The sequence below is a fragment of the Tamandua tetradactyla genome, chromosome 10 (assembly GCF_023851605.1).
Source record: "Tamandua tetradactyla isolate mTamTet1 chromosome 10, mTamTet1.pri, whole genome shotgun sequence".
Classification (NCBI taxonomy): domain Eukaryota; kingdom Metazoa; phylum Chordata; class Mammalia; order Pilosa; family Myrmecophagidae; genus Tamandua; species Tamandua tetradactyla.
The window spans coordinates 32,899,949-32,923,393 of NC_135336.1; the positions used below are offsets into that span (position 1 = coordinate 32,899,949).

At 36.1% G+C, this 23,445-nt stretch overlaps 2 protein-coding genes across 5 annotated transcripts in view; one reads left to right on the top strand and one right to left on the bottom strand.

Moving 5' to 3' along the window:
* The window catches only part of ATP6V1A (ATPase H+ transporting V1 subunit A), a 60,581-nt gene extending 53,768 nt beyond the window's left edge, over window positions 1–6,813 (bottom strand). For 2 of the 3 annotated variants that reach the window (XR_013158529.1, XM_077118350.1), the window contains exon 1: window positions 6,687–6,813. The gene's annotated coding sequence lies outside the window, so the exon portion shown is untranslated. Of the gene's footprint in view, window positions 1–6,672 lie in introns of all 3 variants that reach the window. The other variant, XM_077118351.1, reaches the window with a different exon arrangement.
* Window positions 6,814–7,517: 704 nt separating this feature from the next.
* NAA50 (N-alpha-acetyltransferase 50, NatE catalytic subunit) overlaps window positions 7,518–23,445 on the top strand; it is a 42,049-nt gene continuing 26,121 nt past the window's right edge. The window contains exon 1 of one of the 2 annotated variants that reach the window (XM_077118353.1): window positions 7,518–7,830. In XM_077118353.1, the coding sequence (XP_076974468.1) occupies window positions 7,823–7,830 (8 nt within the window). In that variant the 5' untranslated portion in view covers window positions 7,518–7,822. The remainder of the gene's footprint in view (window positions 7,831–23,445) is intronic. The other variant, XM_077118352.1, reaches the window with a different exon arrangement.

Here is a 23,445-nt window from a genome sequence, read left to right on the forward strand (position 1 = left end):
TCTCTCTTCCAATGTTCATAGACAGTCACATAAGCATATAAAAAACTCATGTTTTTAAATTGTTCTAGAAAAATGGTATCATATGACACACATTTTTTTCATACCACTGTTCTCACTTAAGATGATCATGGAAATCCTTTCAGGATGTATTTGGTGATCCAAGTCACAGTAAGATTTAACTCCCAGTTTTTAATGGCTTCAGAATATTTAATTATATAACTATACCATGATTTACATTAATAATACCCCTATTGACAGGTATTTTCTTTGTTCCTAGGTTTTTGCTCTTGAAACGTTGCTGCAATCAACATTGATGTTAAACCTGCCTACCTACTAGGGCTTTTATTTTTAAGTAAGAGATTATATGCAATGAAATGCTGGATGGAAATAAATATATTTTTTTCAATATTAACAGAAATTGCCTGATTGCTTACCAAAAGCCTGTAACAATTCATATCTTCACTGGTAACTCATGAGAAAATCCTTTAACACACACCCCTGCTAACAGTTGGTTTACCATTTAATTTTTGCTAGTGACAGAAGTAATATTTCATTGTTCATATACTGATAACTAATGAAGTGACAAACTTTCTCATGCTTATGAATGTTTGGATTTCTCTTCTATGAACTTCTGGTCATATGTTTTACTCCTGTTCCTAATGGGTGGACTTTTCCTTAATTTTTAAGAGCTATTACAAATGTTAATTCTTTATCTGTTACATACATTTCAAACGTTTTTCCCCCTTCTATTTATTTTTGTCATTGAAGAATTCTTCATTTCTACATAGTATAATATGTCTATGTTTACTTTTATGACTTTTAGGCATCCCATCTTGGTTTACAAAATCCCCACTATACCTAGATTGCATGTATAAAGAAAATTTATAGGATTAATATTTTAAATATTTTGTTTACATTTAAAGTCTGAATTCTTCCGAAACTGATTTTTGCATATGCTGCAGAGTAGTGGTTTAGTTTTATTTTCTTCCAGAAGGACTACCATATTGGTTATACTTACTAAATAGATATGTCTTTTACTGACCAAATTGAAATATTACTTGGTCATATATTAAATTCCCTTATACAGAGAAATTGTTTTTCCATTTTAAATTCTGCTACATTTATATAGGAGATTAAAAATATATCTCTACCTATAAAACTAAATAATACATGCAGTTATCTGAATAATTCAGAGTATTTTTTAACTGAAATTTCCAAGTAATTAAGAATAACTATTTAAATGGCTTAATTCTCCACATTACTTAAAAAAAAAAGTTTGCTGCCCAAGGAAAACTTATTGACTATAAAAACTAAAATATAAATTATACTTATGGAATTTAAATTGTCCATAAATTTCTAATGTAAAGAAAATTATTTTGATGCATTTCCTTACAATTTATTCTATATGTATATTACAATTGCATAGTTTTTTATCATGCCCTTTCTTCAATTTTACAAGTATTTTTCATTTTAGTCTTTTCTATTCACTTTTAAATAAACACTTAAAAAAATTAACCTAAGAAATAACTACAACAACATGCAAAATGTCTAGTTGCTTTTCATTCCTCAAACACACCTGAAGCTATTCTGCACCATTCAATGTACCACCCATTTCATTTTCAATGAAATAAGCTTAATTATTTTTTAGGAGACACACAAACTGTGGCAAATTTTAAGTATAATTTAAAAAAATGTTTTCCACCAAAGAAACAATAGTTTCTAAAGATAGCATTAAGATTTGAATCTTGAAATTTTATTGTAAGTTAGTCATATTAATATTCATACAAAAAATAAGTGACAAAAAAAGAAAAATAAATTAAAAACAACAAAAAGAAAAAAAAAAAACAAGGACCCCAAAATCACAGAATACAAGAATTAAAGTGCTTAAATTTAAATCTGAATACTTACAATATACCATCAATTTTTGTAAGTGTTTAATCACTTAGGCTAAACAGAGCTAACTACAAACAAATATACAAAAGGGTCAAATAAATTAAAATAATCATTAGATAATTTTATTTATAGCAGTGACTAATATATGCATTCATTTCAGCTGCCTTTACATAGACATATATGAAAATACTTGCTATACGTACATTACATATATAATATAAATATACTATACATATAGATGAATAAACTTATATAAACCAGTCATGTCACAACAGGAATAAAGAAAATAGCAAAATTTTAAAGTCTCTACAGAAAAAGAACTTAAAGGGAAAACATTCTTATTAGCCATAAATTATTCCTTTATAATAGAGAACTTGACATTAAAGATTCATTTATTTATTTATTTATTATACTCACAATAAAATCTTTCCTTATAACAAATTTGCAATTAACTTTTTTCAGGATTAAGGTTTGAAACATAAAGTCATGACAGCTATACTTCAATTATTATTTGATTTACTGATATTTTCCAACACTAATCTGTGAGTCACCACTTTAAAGAGGGAAAAATTTGTTATAATTCATTTTTCCATTATGTGCTGCTTACTTCTAGTCTATTTCATATTAAAAAAAAGATATGAAAGTTTAAAGACAACACTTTTAACTTTTAATATAGGCATTCATTAAAAAACGTGCAGGTCTGTACAAAACGAACAGGTGTGTGTACAAAATGTTTAGGTCTGTACAATTTTAATATTTTTCTATAATTCACTGTATAGACAAAAATTTAGGAATAGAAGAACTGCTTCCTTAAATTGATTCTACATATTAATGGTCACCAGCAGAGAAAATATTAAGTTACTGCAGTCGCTAAAATAATGGACCTTATATTGATATGTTTTAGCTCCAACCAATAGAGCTGTTTCAGAGTCTCTGCTAGAAGTATATACATATATACATATTTTTCTGAATAGTCTAATTTTAAATTCTACCATCTCCTTCATATCCCAAACCTGGTGCTCAAAAAGAGGCACTACTCACTTTTTAGGCTGTCTTGCGTGCCTAAGAAATTCAGTACAAAAATATAGAAGTAGGGGGTACAAGGGCAGTTCAGTGGTAGAATTCTCGCCTGCCATGTGGGAGATCTTGGTTTGATTCCTGGCCCATGCATTTACCCCCTACCCCTCCAAAAAAATTTTTTTTCAACAAATGGTGCTGCAATAATGGGATAGTCACAAGGAAAAACAATGAAATGTAACCCCCACCATACACTATAACAATACATAAATACATACATACATAAATACATAATATATGGTAGGTATCAGTAAAGTTAATAATAAAAAAAAATTAACAAAACATGTACTAGCACTCTATATTCACGATCTTATTTAATAGCACCTATGGAGATTTTACCCAGGAGAAAACTTAATCTTAGGTTAAATAAACTGTCCAAGGTCATACATCTAATAAGTTGTTAGGGCCAGAATTTGAACCCAGCTCTGATTGGAAAATCTATTCTCGTAAAGTCTGCACTATATTGCTTTACATTTACATACCACGTTATTTTAAAATTATTTTCATATAGATCACCTAGGGCTTATCTCACCTGAATGCACAATAACTTTGAGAGGTAGGTTCTTAAATATCAAACCCTAGCTCTCCAATCCTAACTTTACTTAAAAGGACATATAACTAAAGTGGCATGATTGAAGACCTTATGATTTTAGTATAATGCTATACCATTTGTAGCACATGCAGAAACACTTTTTCCAGTTAGTACAACTTATTCCTCTTCCTTTCCCTCCCATATTTGGATGATAACCAAACCTTTTATAAACATTTGTTGTGAAAAGAATTACAATGATCACTGAATTAATCATAAGTTCATTTAAGGCTTATGTCTATTCTACTGACAAAGATTTGGATGCTTATTATTAGCAATTATATCTGGTACCTAGTGCATAACCTTAGGTGGCGATATGATCAGCAAGAGCTAAAGTTATTTAATTTTCTTGTCTAATTGCCAAATACTCTATAGTCAATAATTTATTCAATACCTATTAGTACTTCAGCACTCTGATGCTAAAACACAACAGCAGTAATGACTCTGTACTTGAACTCCTAGGAGCTTTAGTGAGGAACAGTCTAGCAAACAGTAATTAATAATCAATTCTATTTTTATTTTTTATTTATTTGACATGGGCAGGCTCTGGGAATCGAACCCGGGTCTCTGGCACGGCAGGCGAGAATTCTGTCAGAGTCACTGTTGCCTGCCCGCAAACAGTAATTAAATACAGTGTATTAAAAGTTAAAATAAATTGAAAGTATTGCATAATAGTTTATAGGACTAAGTGACTAGCTCTGCCGGTGGGAAGAAGGAAGAGCATTCTTGGTATGAACAGCAATCTGTAAAGGCAGTGAAATACAAGAAAAACCTCAAAGGAAGAGCAGAAGAGTGTCAGGGACCCTAACGCAAAAACCTTAGGTACCATTTAATACTGAATTGTGGAGCCACTGAATTTCCTAATGAACATTAAGATTTCTGCATGTAACACTCAAACTGATAAAGCTGGTCTCAGAAATGTCTTCCAAGCTTCAAATCACTTTGTGTGCGTGTGTGTGTGTGTTTGTGTGTGTGAGAGAGAGAGAGAGAGAGAGAGAGAGAGAGAATAATTCTGTCAAAGCTCTTTTCACCACTCATCTTTAGCTGCAATTCAGTTACCAATTCCTGCTGCTAATCTCACAGATTTCATCAGTGATCTAAATTATTGCTGTCATAAATTCCCTAAAATTGGGGGAATTGTGAAGTAAAATTGCAGACTCATTCAACCTCTTTCATATTGATGTTTTCCTTTAGTACTCTAAGCTTTTAGCTGTTTTTTCTTTTCTACTTTGGTCATAGCCAGCCAGGACTGGTTTGGACCTTCCACAGAACTTAAGCAATTCTCCTTATTTGGCTGAATGTCACCCAGGGCAATGAAGCAATACTGCTCTTTTTTTTTTTTTTCTGTCCTACAGAGATCAGGAAAGCCTCACACTGGAGCAAATTCATTGATAATACTATATATCTGCAGCAGGCATAGCTACATAAATTATCAAAAGATTAATACTATTGTGGATCTAAGTACAAAATGCCAAAACTGTACATCCAAAGGGGACAATTCTGGTCTTCTTCATTACTAGAGCAAAAAGCAAGTAAGAAAGACCTTTAAAGTTATGTTTTCTGTAAGGAGCATCAATAGGACAGTTTTTCTATTACTAACTTAATATAAAACTATTTTAAAATTGTTTTTATTTCAAAATTTTAATTAACTTTTTGTTCTCCTTAACAAAACAAGTTTATTGTACAAAATTTGGGAGACACAGAAATACAAAAATGAGTAATTGGGTCACATCCCAGTGATAATGATACCATCCTCCTCTTTGACAACTGTCTTTTGAATGGACTATTCATTTACATTGGTTTAACGAGACTTAACTGAGAACATGATTTTTCGGATTACAAAAAAGTGCAAATTAAATCTGTAATATCTGTGAGGCTTTTGGATGTAAAAGAACTAAAGAACTTTCTGAGTTTGCAATACAAACTGAAAAAGCCTCTTCCCTTGAGCAATAATAGTGTTGGGGGCAAAACATTAACTATTGGGCAAGACCTAGGCAAAACAATTTTTGTATTTTCACAAAACACTATTCATTAAAATATGTAGAAGTCACCTGGTATTTCACAAATGGAGAGAGCTAAGGAGGGCTGCAAAGCGCTACTTAAAACTGGTCAAGGATTTGACAGGAAGTAGCATTTAGGTAGGATTTTAGGGAGAAATAGCTTTATGTAAGAAGGTATATAGATAAGGACGTCCAAAACCAGAAAACATGGAGTCAGCAATATCCTAACTTAATCTTATCTTAAATTTATGGTCAAGTAAACTTAATTATATTCCATTTTCAGCCCGATCAGTTTCTGAAGAATTACTTTCCTTTCAGAAAAATCTAGTCACTTTTCCATAGGCTAGCCTGAACCTCTTCCAGTACGCGACGTTGCAACAATCTTCCAACGCCTCTTCATTCAACTGACACTGTCGCATTACCATCACCCCTGTTTTCAAGCTAGCATATATCCACTCTTTTAACAGTCCTCCCTCCCTCTTTTCACCATAAAATCTGAGGTGAAAGGTTCAACCTTGTTTTTAAAAACCTTTCCAGAACCACCCAAAGCATGTGGACACCTACAGAGCCCCTACGGCAGGGATGTCAGATAAAAACCTTATAATTACTGAGAAAGCACGTTCGCAAGCAAGCTCTTCGGTGACTCCGCAGAGAGGGTCATCCATATCAGTGACATTCTCTACCAAGCCTATCTCACCACAGACACTTCTTCCTCCAGGTTTTTTTCCTACTTCCTCGCTACTCAGCCCCGAGTTGGGGGAAAGGCGGCGCAGGTATTCTGCCAAAGAATGGGCTTTAGGGAATGAGACCGGGCGGCTGTTGCAGACCCCGAGGACTAGCTGAAGCAATACCACTTGTCGAAGTCCCAAGGACTTCCAATGGGAAACCACAATGGCCGCACGTACCCCCAACCCTGGAAAGAGTGGACATTCCAACCCCCAGGTAGCGGGGGCGGCCAAAGTAGGGAGCAGGGCTCAGTAGTACTAGAAAAATGAGCGCCTTTCTGGTGCAGGGTGACAATGGAGATGAAGGCCCCGGCAGCGACGGCCGCCTATCGCACTCCCCCACATCGCCCACCAACCCCTTCTACTATCCCCACCAGTCGCCGATTACCGGTCGCCGTTCACCTGCTGTGGCGCGAGGTGCAGAGACCAGTAAGGACCACGGACGCAGGAGCTCTGTCACCGCGGGCGGGGAAGTCTTCAGCTGCAGAGGGGGCGGGTCTAGACAGCACGTGACCTAGAGCTCCTCCCCGCCGCCTCCATCCGCGCGCACTTCATCTGAGAAGGCTCTATTTTTGTGGATCGTTTGCGCATTAAATTTTTCTGTTTGTGATTAAAGAAGAAGCGTAAACATTTATACAAAGTTTGTGTCATGAAGTGTAACGTAGGAAGCGTACACGACAAGGGTTAAGGTACATGCTAAGGAAGTGACGTCCAAGCCATAATCTAGTGACCGGAAATGGCGATAGAGTTCCCTTGCGGCGCACCAGCAAAATCCCAGGCTGTAAGGTTTGGACCAATCACGTCATCTTAAAGCTGGAGGCATGTGGAGGAAAGTCGAGTAAACCCGCCAGTTAATTGCGTTTGTGTCAAATCCACCTACTTTTATTTAAGTTTTTCACAGACTTATTTACATTTTCGAAGAACTGGTTTCAATAAAATCCTATTAGGAAACAGAAGCATTTGAAGGTCATTCTGGATACTACCAATTAGGAAGAAAGGGTGGGCGACGGTTGATATTGTTAACAGGGGAGAGAAAAAAGGATGAGTGGAAAAAATGGATTCTACCACCGAGGCCCCACAATTAGTGTTAAGGAGTAGGAAAAAGAGAATGCTAGAACGCCAAACCCAGTAAAATGAAGGCCCCGTACTGGAGGGGGAAGGGCGCACGAAGGGAAGTAGTGCGGCTGCGCGCGCGAAACGGCGGACGCGCCGGCGCGTAGAGGGGGTGGGGTGAAAGGTCACGGCGCCGCGGCGGGTCTGGCTGGCGGCGCGGCGGCGGGCTGGAGCCGAGCGCCCCGTGTGCACGTGTGGAGAAGCGGCGGCACCAACGCGGCGGCAGGAGACATCTCCGCCCCCTCTGGAGGCACAGGGCCGCGCTTGATTCTTGCGGCCTCCGACACCCGCTTTAGTTCCCTGCCCCAGGAGAGTAGACTGGCTTCTGGGGTTGAGTGGCCCGAGCTGAGGGCGCGAAGAGCTCAAGGCGGCGGCGACGACGGCGTTGATATCAGTGGTAACGACGGCCTCAGCAGGCGGAGAAGATGAAAGGGTGAGGAAGGGCAACTGGGCTGGGCCTGGTTGGCAGGGGAGAAACCCTGAGCCCGGGTAGAGGGAGGGAGGCAGCGAAAGAGAGGAGAGACTCTGAGAGAAGACAGGGCTGTCGTGAAGTGCCGGGCAGAGGGTGATTGCTGGGCTTCTCTGATCACTCCACTCACGGAGGGGGCGGAGGCGGGGCTCGGGTTGTTGGCGGGCTGAAGGACCAGCGGAGGTAAGACTCGGGAAACCCGAGGATTTTGGCCCAAAGGATAAATGTAGGCTGAACGGAGGTAGCGAATGAGTGGGGCAGCAGGGAAAAGCTATTGTGAGGCGTCTGTGGCCTCCTACCCGGAATGGACGGCCTGAGCCACCGATCAGTGTCCGCCCGCCACTCCAGGTGGAGTAGTCAATTTGTCCTCTTCTCCAGATGAGGATTAACACTGGAACTGCTGTCTTTCACACCGTGCAGTTTGATTCACACTTAGGAACCGTGCAGAACCTTCTGGAGGGGGGGAGGGGGAGGATTAGAATAAAGAGCATGGGTATGAGTATTAAGGGCTAGTGACTCAACTAGATTTGGGTTGGGTCAGAGCGGGTGGGGGAGGGGAGAAAGCTCGAGCGCTGTAGTCCTGGGGTGCCAAAACGTTTAAGGAAGTGTTGTTGATCGGTAGGTGGAGCTATTGCTTCAGTAGTTTACTGTTGCCCCTGACTGCTGAGTGGGGTCTTAGGGTGTTCATCTGATGCTTTTTTCAGACGCTTTGCAAAGTTTTTGTTTCCCTTCTAGTTAAAATTAGGGACTATTTTGATTTGACTGTTTCCAGTTGATAGAATGTCTCCTTAGTATTAAATATAACTCTTAAATAAGAATTATATAAGGCTATATTTTAAATCATTGCCTGAGTTAGTTTTGTAGCTTGTCTTCTCTACCCTCCTTAGAAAAAGAAATGAAAAAAAAATTTTTTTTTTTTTTGCATAGGCAGGCACCGGTAATCGAACCCAGGTTCTCTGGCATGGCAGGCGAGCATTCTTGCCTGCTGAGCCACCGTGGCCCGCCCTGAAAATTTATAAATATGAAAAGGTTTTAAGGTGCCTACGGTTTTTTCTCTTTAGTCAGTTAAATAAGTAACTTTTTGAGTTAGTGAAGTCTTTCAAACAGCCCTTTCGAAGATGAAATAAAGATAAGCTTAAGTAATCTCAGACTGTCTAGTGTGTGTTTATATATGTGTGTGTGTGTTAAAGAAGAGGTTCCAAGAAAGTTTTTTGTTCTTAGGTCTGTAATATGTTTTCTTACAATGATTTTCCTTTAAGTACAGGAAATTATTTCTAATGTTAAATTGTACATTTTGTATTAAAAAGTCTTTGAAATTAAGGATATTATGAAGAAATGTTCACAGTCCCTGCATTATATCCTATCAGTCCAGTAAGGAAACTAATTGAGGGGCTTAAAAAGTGTTTGCTGCATTCAAATCATGATCTAGGAAATGTGGCATGATCCAGCATAATTTGGGAGTGTTTTTTTTTTTTTAATCCTGGTAAGACTGCATTCCTTGAATATGGTTGTCGGCTCTTGTTTCTGTATTCTCATTGCCAGGCTCTCAGTACAAACTTGTCTTGTTCTCTTCAAGTAATAAAAAGGAAACTGAAGAGTTTCCAGTATGAGGCTGCTACAGATTTATAGAAGGGGGACTCTAAGAAATTATTCTGGGTGTTTCCAAATTTTTTGGTCTAGATCAGTGTAATTAGGAAGAAATATGTGTAATACCTAACATGGCTATACAGATGGAGCTATATAGTGGTATTATTCAGGTACTACATTCATTTAATATATCCATGAAGCAACTGTCTTTTTATTTAAATGAATATTTACGTGTAAGAGGTTACTAACTTGATGGGACAGAGCCCCAGAAATGAGTAATTAGCCAAACTTAGAGGAAACCTAAGGCAACACAGCTATTGAATTTGTACTTCATGCCAGCCAGCAACCATCCCTGGAATGAAGATTCCTTAAGTCTAGATCCTAGCACTTCTCATGATTGGGAGCTTAGAAATGTGTTCTTAACTGTAAACCTTAATTATGATTTTCCAGAAATAGTCACTTTAACTTCCCAGATGAACTGAAGTACAGGTAAGATGGTACTTTAAAAAAAAATTTTGCTTCTAAGTCTGTATTTAAGGTTTGAACACAAGAAGACAGTATACATTGTTTACAAGATTTTAACATCATTGAGTTCAGAGACTTAAATCACCAAGCAGAAGGCAATCAGTGTTATAGTCCTGACTCTTGATTTGTTGTCAGTTACTCTGTAGGTTTTGTATGGAATTTTATTTGCTAAGTTTTTATTGTATGTTGAGCTAACAGAACAGTAAGTTGGATAGAATACCTAAAATCTGAAACAATGAAGAACTCCTGATTCTGTATAGTTTAAATATTTTATGTTGTTTGTTTATATTCCATATCTATCATTTTAAACTTTTTGAATTTATCTCATTTTTCTTCATATATCTACCTAGTTTTCATTATTACCAGGAAGAAAATACTCCATTGTGTTAACATACATATTTGCCTTTCTCCATAGTAGAGAATTTCCTATTATTAATTATTGCATGTATTTAAAGGTCCAGTGTTTGAGATCTGTTACAAGAATGATGCTTTCTTTGTACTGAGGTTGCTTGTTTTTATGAATAAGGGACATTATATTTTGAATTTGTGGATGGCAAGCTGATTATTTTAATTATACTCCTCTCCAGGGAAGGTGAAACTCAAGCAAGAAGGTATGCCATAGACATCCATGACTGAGGTGGCAGTTAACTAGTCAATATAATAGAAAGCAGAAGTGAATCCATTTACTCTTCAGTTGTAGAAAAGGGGTATAAATTAGATCTCATAAAAATGTACTTAAAAAAATGCGTGATCAAGGTAAAGATGGGAAAGTAGAGAGTAGACACCAATAATATGTAGTATGTGCAACAATGTAGTTTACTAATTAAAACACTAAAAGTCATTTTCAGCAAATGCTACTAGAAAATAAAATTAAAGTATAAGAATCTTGGTCAGAAACTATGTTGAAGAATTCAAAATAATGGTTACCTCCAACTATGGCTGGGAGGGGACACAAGAGAGTCAGATTCTGAGATGCTAGAAATAGTCTGTGTTTTTCTGGATGTTGATTACATAGTTGTATACATATATTAAAAAAAAAGAAAGCTGTTGCATTGTACACACAATTTATACCCTTTACTGTATAACTTATACTTTTTTAACTTATTAAACAGCTTCTTTTTTCTTAATATTTTATTTATTAGACAGCTTCTTTTTCTTTTTTTTCTTAACGTTTTATTGCTGTTTTTGCCAGCAAAGCAATTTTTTTTTTAAAGCCCTTCAGACTAAAGTAAGAGTCAGCTTTTGTAAACCTGTGATTCATGATCCTCACTTCTGGGAAACCAGTAACTTGTGAGATGCTATTTGAGATGATGATTTTAACAAATACTCTTTAGTGTCCCCTTTGCTATATTGAGGTGAATATACCTGTACTGCAAGTTTTTTTTTTTAAATCAGTGTAATTCCCTATAACTTTAATATAAAGGAGAAATAAAAAGGAAAGTAAATTGTAATGAAATATTTATTTCATTATATAAATGGTCAGCTACAACTACACCATAGGATATAAGAATATCAGATTTCATATTTCTCTGTAAATAGAATAATTTTATAATTTAGGAAGTGATATCAGATACCAACAAGTATATGCATTGGTGGCTCAAGCTCTGTTGCCAACAGGGGTGTGATTTTCTTTTTTTTTTTTTTTTAATAATCCGTCCTCCACTTGTAGTCAACCATGGTAACGTTTTGGAAAAAAAACAAAGAATAATCAATAATTTCTGGGTTGGGAGATTTTTTTTTTTTAAGATTGTCTTTTAAAGATCTTCCAGAAGACAAAGCATTCTTCTATCACTTCAAGATAATATGCCCTGTTTCTCAAACTTTCAAACTGCTGTTATGTGAATGTCACTCCAGATATGATTAGTAGAATGGGGAGGTGGGACTGTTGTCATCATTGTTCTGAATAGTATATGCCTGTTATTGCAATTTATGGTCAAATTAATTTTACACTGTTGTATATTAACTGTACTTTCAACGAAAATCCCTTCCTGAGGCTTATGCAGATTTCAACCATTGTCTTTCAACTGATATCTATTAGTTTTCAACTGATAACTTCATTTTGCTACATCCTCTATTTTGGACTGTGGAAGTCATTTTGTCTCCTGGTTTTGTCTTCCAAACATCAACTAGGACTTTCAGCTTTGTACCATCTGAAGAGATACGCTTTCTCAATTATTCAGATGTTTGTCCTTCAACTTTTTTTTTTTTTAACAACCTCACAATAACCAATAGAACACCAGTAGTTAACTAATAGGAACTTCCTTTCCATCGAGGAATTAATAATTGTTGGATTGTAGTTTAATAGCTACAAAATTACATTGTTGTGCCGTCACCCAAACTAGCTTTCTCTTTATATTTCTTCCTCCATCATTTCCTATTTACATTCATTCAGTATCTAATTTATTGGCAAAGTGTTAGGTCTGTGGTGTCCAATATAGTAGTGGCTAGTTAAAGTGGCTGTTGGGTAACTGAATTGTGAGTTGTATGACTGAGGAATAGAATTTTAAAATTTAATTAAAAATTTTAAACTTATACAGTCTGTTATTGGACAGTTTTTAAGTATGGAATGACTTGGATATGTGGATCTTCTTTTTCAGCTATACATTTTATGAAATATAAATACAGACCAAAATATTTCTAAGGGAAATTACATGAATTGAGATGTGCTGTAAGTGTACTACATACTGGGTTTTGGAGACCCAGTATGGAAAAATATATACTCATTATTAGTTTTTATTTTGATTGCACATTGAAATGATTTCACTTGTTTCGTTTTACTTTTTTAATGTGGCTAGTAGAAAATTTTGAATTACTTATGTGACTTTAAATTATATTTCTGTTCAACGGCGCTGTATTGGACTGTGAAAAAAATGAAGTTGTGTAAAATATGATCTTTTTATCCAGAATCTAGTTCCCAGATGGTAAATGTTTCAACATACAGTCTGACAGTTAATTTGTGGCTATTTATACCTCTGTGGAGGATTCTGAGGCCAGTCCTGGGTTTAGATTTGAGTATTGTCATTCAATCTCTGCTTATAATGGATAGGGAAGGGAGAATTGGATGTATGTATTTGCCTCTCTTTGCTGAGCTAATATAACCTATATCCTGTCTCCATCATTGTTAAAGCTGTTCTTAAGGGAACACTTCATTTTCCAAGACCAGTGGCTTCCCATCTCATTCCCCTATGGTAAGGTAGTGCATGCTTGCTCTTAAAAATACTTGACACACACTTTTAGTTATTTCTTTTGGATAATTCCCTGAAAGTGAGTGTTTTGAATGAGAAGTTAACCACATTTTAAAAACTCTGGTAAAATGTGGTTGCCAATTAATCCTCCAAAGAGACGGTAGCAATGTTTACTGCCTGCAGTGTATGAAAATACTAAGAACATTTTAAACATTTATTTCTTAGTCCAGAAAATGTACATATCCGGTATGTTTGAATTTTTTTCCTGTTACAGTTTGTATAACTTATTATCTGTAGTATAACATGCCTTAATAAAAGGAAATTATAATGCAAAGTGTAATTAACCAATGCAACCAAGTTCTAATTCAGTGTGCCCCTAATAATACTTAGCAGTGGGGTCACTAACAAGTTTCTTGACCTCTGGGTCTTAGTTTCTTTATTTGTAAAAGGAATGACTTAAATACCACTACTCAGTATGTACCGGAAGAGCTGAAAGCAGTGACACAAACAGACATTTGTACACCGATGTTCATTCCACATTATTCACAATCGCCAAAAGATAGAAATAATCCAAACAAGTGTCCATCAACAAACAAGCGGATTAACAAAATGTGGTATATACATGCAGTGGAATATTATGCAGCAGTAAGATGAAATGACGTCCTGAAGCACATGACAAGGTGGATGAACCTTGAGGACATACTGCTGAGTGAAATAAACCAGATACAAAAGGATACATACTGTATAAAAATTCCACATTTATGACCGTGTTAAAGGTAAAATCAGAAGCTTATAATATAGAATGTGGGGAACCTAGCAATACACGGAAACTAGAGATGGGTAAACAGTTAGCAAATGAGGTTGAACTCAGATTAAGGGAATAGATAGAAGAGAAGGCAGTTTGCAAATGGGTTTATGAGTAATATACCATGCTGAAGATGAACATGATTGAAAGGGGTTGTGTAGACCTATGTGTCCCACCAATTAAATTTACAAATATAAGTAAGGTCTTGCATGAACTACCTAAAAGGTATGACTCATGTACAAAGAGTGTATAATTTGGGTTAGGGTAAAAACTACTATTGCATGTTAGGGACTTTGCTTCACAGGAAAACATTAACAGTACCACAACAATATCAGGGGTAGATAATGGGGGGGAGGGCACGAGTTAAGGGGAGGTTTGTATTTTCTATCTGGTGAGGGAATAGATGGAGGTGAAGTAGCTGAAGGAAGCACTAAGAAGAAGAGCGGTGAGTGATGGTATATACATATGATCGAATATTATGCTGCTAAAAAAAGGAAGTTTTGAGGCATGCAACATTGTGAATGAACCTATGGGACATTTGGTGAGGCAAAATAAACCAGAAACAAAAGAGCAAAGATTGTATGGTCTCATTTAGAAAATACTTATAAGAAAATTTGGGCCTAGATTGTAAGCCTTTATAGCAGTAACATTTAGTCCAGAGAAGTATTGTTATTTCTGGATTTTGAGAGGCTGTGCTGTATGTGTATAATCTGGTATTTAGAGATAAGAACAAAGCCGATTAGGTTGAGATTAAGGTAATTCAGAATACAGGGATAAAGAAAACAATGATCTGAATTTGAGAACTTCGCCTACTCTATGAGACTAAAGGAAGAAAGGCTTATTTTGTCCAGAACCTAAATTTTCTGTAGCACATCATCTAACTCAACCTATCTGGATCGATCATTTAAACAACTCAAACCCAGGGAGACCAGAATAAGAATGAGGGCCTGTAATCCTGTATAGTTTAATGTAGTACCTCGATACATCCCGGGGTATATTGAGCAGATAATCAAAAAGTATTGGTGAACACTTGAGGAATGGAATAAAAAATATGAAACCACTAAACTTTACCAGTAGAGAAACCCCTAATACTGTGTCAAATATTGGGGACACTCAAATCAATAGGCCAAGCCCTTTACCTTGAGGCTTACTCTTGTGAAGCTTATTTATGTAGTCTAGAAGCTTAGCCTACCTGTAGGACCTCTTTTGTTACTCAGATGTGGCCTCTCTCACTCTAAGCCCAACTCTGCAAATGAGAGCATTGCCCCTCCCCCTACACAATACATGACCTCGAGGGTGAAATTCTCCCTGGCATCTTGGGATCAACAATACCATCCTGACCAAAAGGTGGAAAAGATGTGTAACAAAGTATTAGTGGCTAAGAGAGTTCAGATAGAATGGAGAGGCTACTGTTAAGCAAGTTTCAGTTAGATATTGCTATCTATCATAGTTGGCTAAACCTCAACCAAAACCATTCCTACCAACCCTGAAGAACACTAGGGCATTTTATGAGATTCTGCAAAGGTTCCATGTACTAGGATTACTTTCCAGAAACCTACAACCTCCATATGGGTCCCTAGACCAGTTTAGTCCTGAACTGCAGAGGAGCCTGCCTCTCTAGAACATCAAATATCTTCATCCCCCATCCCATATTATCGACAGCCCCTTTTAACATGAAAAAATTAGAATGGGCATAGCCTAAATACCCCTAAAGTAAGTGGGAGAAAGATAAAAGATGGTGGAGTTATTCAGAGAAGGTAGGGTTTAACAATTGAGTATGATTGCTGAATCATTATATAGGTATTTCTTTTAGTTTCCAGTGTCTTGGAGCAGCTAGTAGTAAAAGCCTAACATTGTGGAATTGTAACCCACACCAAACTCTGTTGTACAACTAATTGTTGTGGTGTGCTTTGAAATTTGTTACTTTTTTGTATGTAGGTTATTTTTTCACACAGAAAAAGTCAGTTGTGAATCATCACAATGCACAGCTATATGATGATACTGTGATCCACTGATTATGCACTTTGGATGATTACATGGTATTTGAATATATAATATATATCAGTAAAATTCCATTAAAATTAAAAGAGTAAGAGGAAGTTAAAAAAAAAAAGATGGCTTAAACCTGAACAGGAAAGACCAAAGATTCTAACTCATGTCTCAGTTCTGATCCCTTAATAGTGCCTGCCTACAGTGAGTTCTCAGACTAAAAATTTTAAAAAGGTGCTGTAATCTAATATTGGTATATACCAGGACTGCTATAGCCTGTGTGTTCCATGTTTGCCATTCCTGGTCTCTATCAGCTAGCACTTTCTGTGACATTAAGAAAGAAAGTAAAAAACTTTGTCGTAGTATCTAAATTGTTCACTTTTAAACTGCTTTCTTCATTTTGTTCTTCTGGCTGCCTTTTGAGACCTGCTCCCTCCCTGTCCAGTGCACCGCCCCCACCCTGGCACTCTTTTAATATAGCTACTTAATATGTGCCCTCCACTGTTATTAAGAAAATATTATGTCAGTAATGCCCACAAAATTTTTGTGCACGTTCTTGGCTATATGCTTATATTTCTCACTTGAAATACTTTTCTAAATACCATTGGTTTTTTGAGGCTCACCTCAGATTTCACCCTCTATGAAAACTTCCTTTATTATTGTAATTGTTTCTACAAAATTTATAATATACTGTAATCTTTTTATCAGCTAGACTTTTAAGATCTATGTACTCTGCTATTTTATTGTATCTATACTCAAGACAGTGCTTAATACATAGTAATAAGAGCTAACATTTTAAGTACATGTGTACCAGGAAATAGTTTCTCATTTAATCCTCATAGCTCTGTAAGGAAGGTATGATATCTCTGTTCTGTTGAGGAAAGCAGGTTTACAGTTGAGCCCAAGAAGAAAGAGAGTTTGGGGGGTTTTGGGATTTTGAGTAGTTTTATGTGAAAACAGTGGGTTGGGGAGAGGGGAGAAACGACTAGACTGGTAGCCATAGCTGTAAGTGATAAAGGACTTTCTATATAGCACTAGGGTTTTTGAATTTCATCTGGTGGCTTACATGGACCTATCAAAAGATTTTTAAGAAGAGAAGGAAAGTGATCAAATTTGAGTTTTAGAAAGATTATTCTGTCTGCATTCTGATGGATTCCTCTCCTTGGGTTTGGTCTTACTCCTCTTCATTAGACTATTAGAATTAAACTGCTAAAACCATAGTGCTAAGAGAAGAGGTAATAAGAACAGATTAAAAAGATAATTGGAAAACAGAATTAACAGAAAATGAGGGAGCGTCCAAAACTAATCTTTAAATTCCATTTTGGATAAGTGCTGGGACATCTTCATAAACGTTAAGAGTATGGGTGGATGTGCTAATTTCCTATGGAAGATGGTAAGTTCAGTATTGGACATATTGAACTTGAGATTCCTGTGGAGATCACCAGTAAGCAGTTAGAAATATACGTTTGAATTCAGAGATCTGGAAATGAAAGTATCAATGTTTAGGTGGTAGTAAAGGAAAGGCCACACCTGAGAAGGAGCTCCCCTAATTGAATTATGTGTATTGCCATAGAAAATAATTCTCAAAGAACAATTGGATCCTTTTGGGTTGTGTCTGTGTATTTAGAGCTTCCAGTATGCAACCACATAATTGATGAGATTTTTGTTCCCTGCAAGTTCCAAGCTTAAGTAATCCACCCTACTGCTACTTCTTTTTTGATGCCTGCTAACCCTGTAAGTGACTTTCAAGCAGGGGCAAAATCTACATCCAATCTGAAACATTTGGTAATGTCTGGAGACAGTTTTAATTGTCATGTTTGGTAATTAGGGGGTTTTACTGTCATAAAAGATCGAGAAACCCTACTCTGGAGTCTAGATGAACTGAGAGTGCCCTTCAGTTATTACACTAAAGGCATAGAGAATTTTGAACTTACAGAAAGTAAAGTAGCCATCTCTTGAAATATTTGAGGTCCTACCCTAAGTTTGCAGTTCAGTAGAGGAGGTAAGGTATGTAAACAAATGCTTATAGCAATACAGGAATGTTGTGCCTTATAAGAGTATAAACAGTAGTATAGTTAAAATATGAAAGAAATCTCAGTGGAATGATTGGTTAAGGCCTCATGAGCAGTTAGTATTTAAGCTATACTTTGATAAATTCTAAGTGGGTTTGCTTTAAGTTGAAAAAATTTATTCTTTAAAAGGGTTACCCTTTCATATAATTTACTTTAGCATAAAAGTTTAGAACCAGATTACTGCTAGCTAAAAAAAAAATAGTACCTACCTCCGAGGTCACTTGAAATTTTTATCTAAGAATCATGGGCTTGCGAAAGGTTATTTGAGTTTTTTGCAAACATACCTTTATTAGCATACATCAGGTAGTGTCTGATCTAGCACTGTAATGGGAATTTGAAGATGTAAGCCAGAATCTGGCTTTATCAGTAGCTGGCTAATACTTGGGCTTATGTTCCATCATCTATAAAGTCTATAAAAGTGAAGGGGAATAAACCCAATGGTTTCTAAGGTCCCTTCCAGATGAAACACTGTGCCAGGGTACACTCAATACCCATTTAAGTGCTTTAGCTATACTTCATTTTCACTTAGAAACTTACAGCTTCACCAAGACAGACCTACTTGTGTGGGGTCACATCCCCATCTTGTGGTCTTTCAGAGTATTGCCACTAAATTTTGTTTTTACAATTTTAGGCATAAGCTAGCATGTGAGTGCTTACTCTGTGATGTTTCTGTGCTAAATGCTTGTTAACATGCATTTTCTTACTGCTGGCTTTATAAACCAAGGGTAAATGTCCTACTTCCATATTCTAAGCCTAAGGATTGTATGAAGTTTGACATAATAACACTAATTTTATGGGGCTAGTGCAAATTAATAGCTAATAGGCTCTATAGAGTAGTAAGCAAGTAGCTGCGTTTTCCAAATCTAAGGACTCAGTCCACATCAACTGTAGTGTTCAGTTTTTTTAAAGCCAAGGTTGTAAACTAATGCCCTCAGGGACCAACCCCATAGGATAACTGAATAAAACAAGAGAAGCTGTCAATTTTAGTTTTATGTAAAATCTTTCTATTTAAATTTTAGCAACTAATTTAATTTAAAAACACACAAGCAACTATGGGTCAGATAGATGTGACCAAGTGACTGATTTAACTTTTAGGTCAACAGTTTGGGGCTTACCTACAGAGTAGAGGTATTAAGCCACTGGATGAGGTAGTCAACATTGTTAAATCTTATCTGAAGTTGTTTTAAGTATTAAAATTTTGAAAATTTAGTATTAAAATCTTATCTGAAGTTAAGCATATAATTACGTTATAGCTCTTCTATGTTAGCTATACATCACACATATATTAAAGCTGTAGCGTAATAAACTGTACTATTCACATGGGGAAAATGATTGACATTTTAAGTGAATTCTTCCTGATCATGTACCATATTTTTTTCCAAGAACCTACTCTACTTCTGTCCATCTTCAGCCTCTCTTCCTCACCAGATTTCTCACATTTAGAAATTTTTTTTTTATTAATTAATGGAAAAAAGAAATTAACCCAACATTTAGAAATCCTACCATTCTACATGTGCAATCAGTAATTCTTAACATCATCACATAGATGCATGATCATCGTTTCTTAGTACATTTGCATCGGTTTAGAAGAACTAGCAACACAACAGAAAAAGATATAGAATGTTAATATAGAGAAAAGAAATAAAAGTAATAATAATAGTTAAAAAAAAAAACCTATAGCTCAGATGCAGCTTCATTCAGTGTTTTAACATGATTACTTTACAATTAGGTATTATTGTGCTGTCCATTTTTGAGTTTTTGTATCTAGTCCTGTTGCACAGTCTGTATCCCTTCAGCTTCAATTACCCATTGTCTTACCCTGTTTCTAACTCCTGCTGAACTCTGTTACCAATGACATATTTCAAGTTTATTCTCGAATGTCCGTTCACATCAGTGGGACCATACAGTATTTGTCCTTTAGTTTTTGGCTGGATTCACTCAGCATAATATTCTCTAGGTCCATCCATGTTATTACATGGTTCATAAGTTTATCTTGTCTTAAAGCTGCATAATATTCCATCGTATGTGTATACCACAGTTTGTTTAGCCACTCTTCTGTTGATGGAGATTTTGGCTGTTTCCATCTCTTTGCAATTGTAAATAATGCTGCTATAAACATTGGTGTGCAAATGTCCGTTTGTGTCTTTGCCCTTAAGTCCTTTGAGTAGATACCTAGCAATGGTATTGCTGGGTCGTATGGCAATTCTATATTCAGCTTTTTGAGGAACCGCCAAACTGCCTTCCACAGTGGTTGCACCCTTTGACATTCCCACCAACAGTGGATAAGTGTGCCTCTTTCTCCGCATCCTCTCCAGCACTTGTCATTTTCTGTTTTGTTGATAATGGCCATTCTGGTGGGTGTGAGATGATATCTCATTGTGGTTTTGATTTGCATTTCTCTAATGGCCAGGGACATTGAGCATCTCTTCATGTGCCTCTTGGCCATCCGTATTTCCTCTTCTGAGAGGTGTCTGTTCAAGTCTTTTTCCCATTTTGTAATTGGGTTGGCTGTCTTTTTGTTGTTGAGATGAACAATCTCTTTATAAATTCTGGATACTAGACCTTTATCTGATATATCATTTCCAAATATTGTCTCCCATTGTGAAGGCTGTCTTTCTACTTTCTTGATGAAGTTCTTTGATGCACAAAAGTGTTTAATTTTGAGGAGTTCCCATTTATTTATTTCCTTCTTCAGTGCTCTTGCTTTAGGTTTAAGGTCCATAAAACCGCCTCCAATTGTAGGTTTCATAAGATATCTCCCTACATTTTCCTCTGTTTTATGGTCTTAGACCTAATGTTTAGATCTTTGATCCATTTTGAGTTAACTTTTGTATAGGGTGTGAGATATGGGTCTTCTTTCATTCTTTTGCATATGGATATCCAGTTCTCTAGGCTCCATTTATTGAAGAGACTGTTCTGTCCCAGGTGAGTTGGCTTGATTGCCTTATCAAAGATCAAATGTCCATAGATGAGAGGGTCTGTATCTGAGCACTCTATTCGATTCCATTGGTCGATATATCTATCTTTATGCCAATACCATGCTGTTTTGACCACTGTGGCTTCATAATATGCCTTAAAGTCCGGCAGCGCGAGACCTCCAGCTTCGTTTTTTTTCCTCAAGATGTTTTTAGCAATTCGGGGCACCCTGCCCTTCCATATAAATTTGCTTATTGGTTTTTCTATTTCTGAAAAATAAGTTGTTGGGATTTTGATTGATATTGCATTGAATCTGTAAATCAATTTAGAAATCAATTTAGGTAGGATTGACATCTTAGCTATATTTGGTCTTCCAATCCATGAACACGGTATGCCCTTCCATCTATTTAGGTCTTCTGTGATTTCTTTTAACAGTTTTTTGTAGTTTTCTTTATATAGGTTTTTTGTCTCTTTAGTTAAATTTATTCCTAGGTATTTTACTCTTTTAGTTGCGATTGTAAATGGGATTCGTTTCTTGATTTCCCCCTCCGCTTGTTCATTACTAGTGTATAGAAATGCTACAGATTTTTGAATGTTGATCTTGTAATCTGCTACTTTGCTGTACTCATTTATTAGCTCTAGTAGTTTTGTTGTGGATTTTTCCGGGTTTTCGACATATAGTATCATATCGTCTGCAAACAGTGATAGTTTTACTTCTTCCTTTCCAATTTTGATGCGTTGTATTTCTTTTTCTTGTCTAATTGCTCTGGCTAGAACCTCCAACACAATGTTGAATAATAGTGGTGATAGTGGACATCCTTGTCTTGTTCCTGATCTTAGGGGGAACAGATCATGATATTAGCTGTGGGTTTTTCATATATTCCCTCTATCATTTTAAGGAAGTTCCCTTGTATTCCTATCGTTTGAAGAGTTTTCAACAGGAAAGGATGTTGAATCTTGTCAAATGCCTTCTCTGCATCAATTGAGATGATCATGTGATTTTTCTGCTTTGATTTATTGATATGGTGTATTACATTAATTGATTTTCGTATGTTGAACCATCCTTGCATACCTGGGATGAATCTTACTTGGTCATGATGTATAATTCTTTTAATGTGTTGTTGGATACGATTTGCTAGAATTTTATTGAGGATTTTTGCATCTATATTCATTAGAGAGATTGGTCTGTAGTTTTCTTTTTTTGTAATATCTTTGCCTGGTTTTGGTATGAGGGTGATGTTGGTTTCATAGAATGAATTAGGTAGTTTTCCCTCCACTTCGATTTTTTTGAAGAGTTTGAGGAGAGTTGGTACTAATTCTTTCTGGAATGTTTGATAGAATTCACATGTGAAGCCGTCAGGTCCTGGACTTTTCTTTTTAGGAAGCTTTTGAATGACTGATTCAATTTCTTTACTTGTGATTGGTTTGTTGAGGTCATCTATGTCTTCTTGAGTCAAAGTTGGTTGTTCATGTCTTTCCAGGAACCCGTCCATTTCCTCTAAATTGTTGTATTTATTAGCATAAAGTTGTTCATAGTATCCTGTTATTACCTCCTTTATTTCTGTGAGGTCAGTAGTTATGTCTCCTCTTCCATTTCTGATCTTATTTATTTGCATCCTCTCTCTTCTTCTTTTTGTCAATCTTGCTAAGGGCCCATCAATCTTATTGATTTTCTCATAGAACCAACTTCTGGTCTTATTGATTTTCTCTATTGTTTTCATGTTTTCCAATTTCATTTATTTCTGCTCTAATCTTTGTTATTTCTTTTCTTTTGCTTGCTTTGGGATTAGTTTGCTGTTCTTTCTCCAGTTCTTCCAAGTGGACAGTTAATTCCTGCATTTTTACCTTTTCTTCTTTTCTGATAAAGGCATTTAGGGCAATAAATTTCCCTCTTAGCACTGCCTTTGCTGCGTCCCATAAGTTTTGATATGTCGTGTTTTCATTTTCATTCGCCTCGAGGTATTTACTAATTTCTCTTGCAATTTCTTCTTTGACCCACTTGTTGTTTAAGAGTGTGTGTTGAGCCTACACATATTTGTGGATTTTCTGGCACTCCGCCTATTATTGATTTCCAACTTCATTCCTTTATGATCCGAGAAAGTGTTGTGTATGATTTCAATCTTTTTAAATTTGTTAAGACTTGCTTTGTGACCCAGCATATGGTCTATCTTTGAAAATGATCCATGAGCACTTGAGAAAAAGGTGTATCCTGCTGTTGTGGGATGTAATGTCCTATAAATGTCTGTTAAGTCTAGCTCATTTATAGTAATATTCAGATTCTCTATTTCTTTATTGATCCTCTGTCTAGATGTTCTGTCCATTGATGAGAGTGGTGATTTGAAGTCTCCAACTATTATGGTAGATGTGTCTATTTCCCTTTTTAGTGTTTGCAGTGTATTCCTCATGTATTTTGGGGCATTCTGGTTCGGTGCGTAAATATTTATGATTGTTACGTCTTGTTTAATTGTTCCTTTTATTAGTAGATAGTATCCTTCTTTGT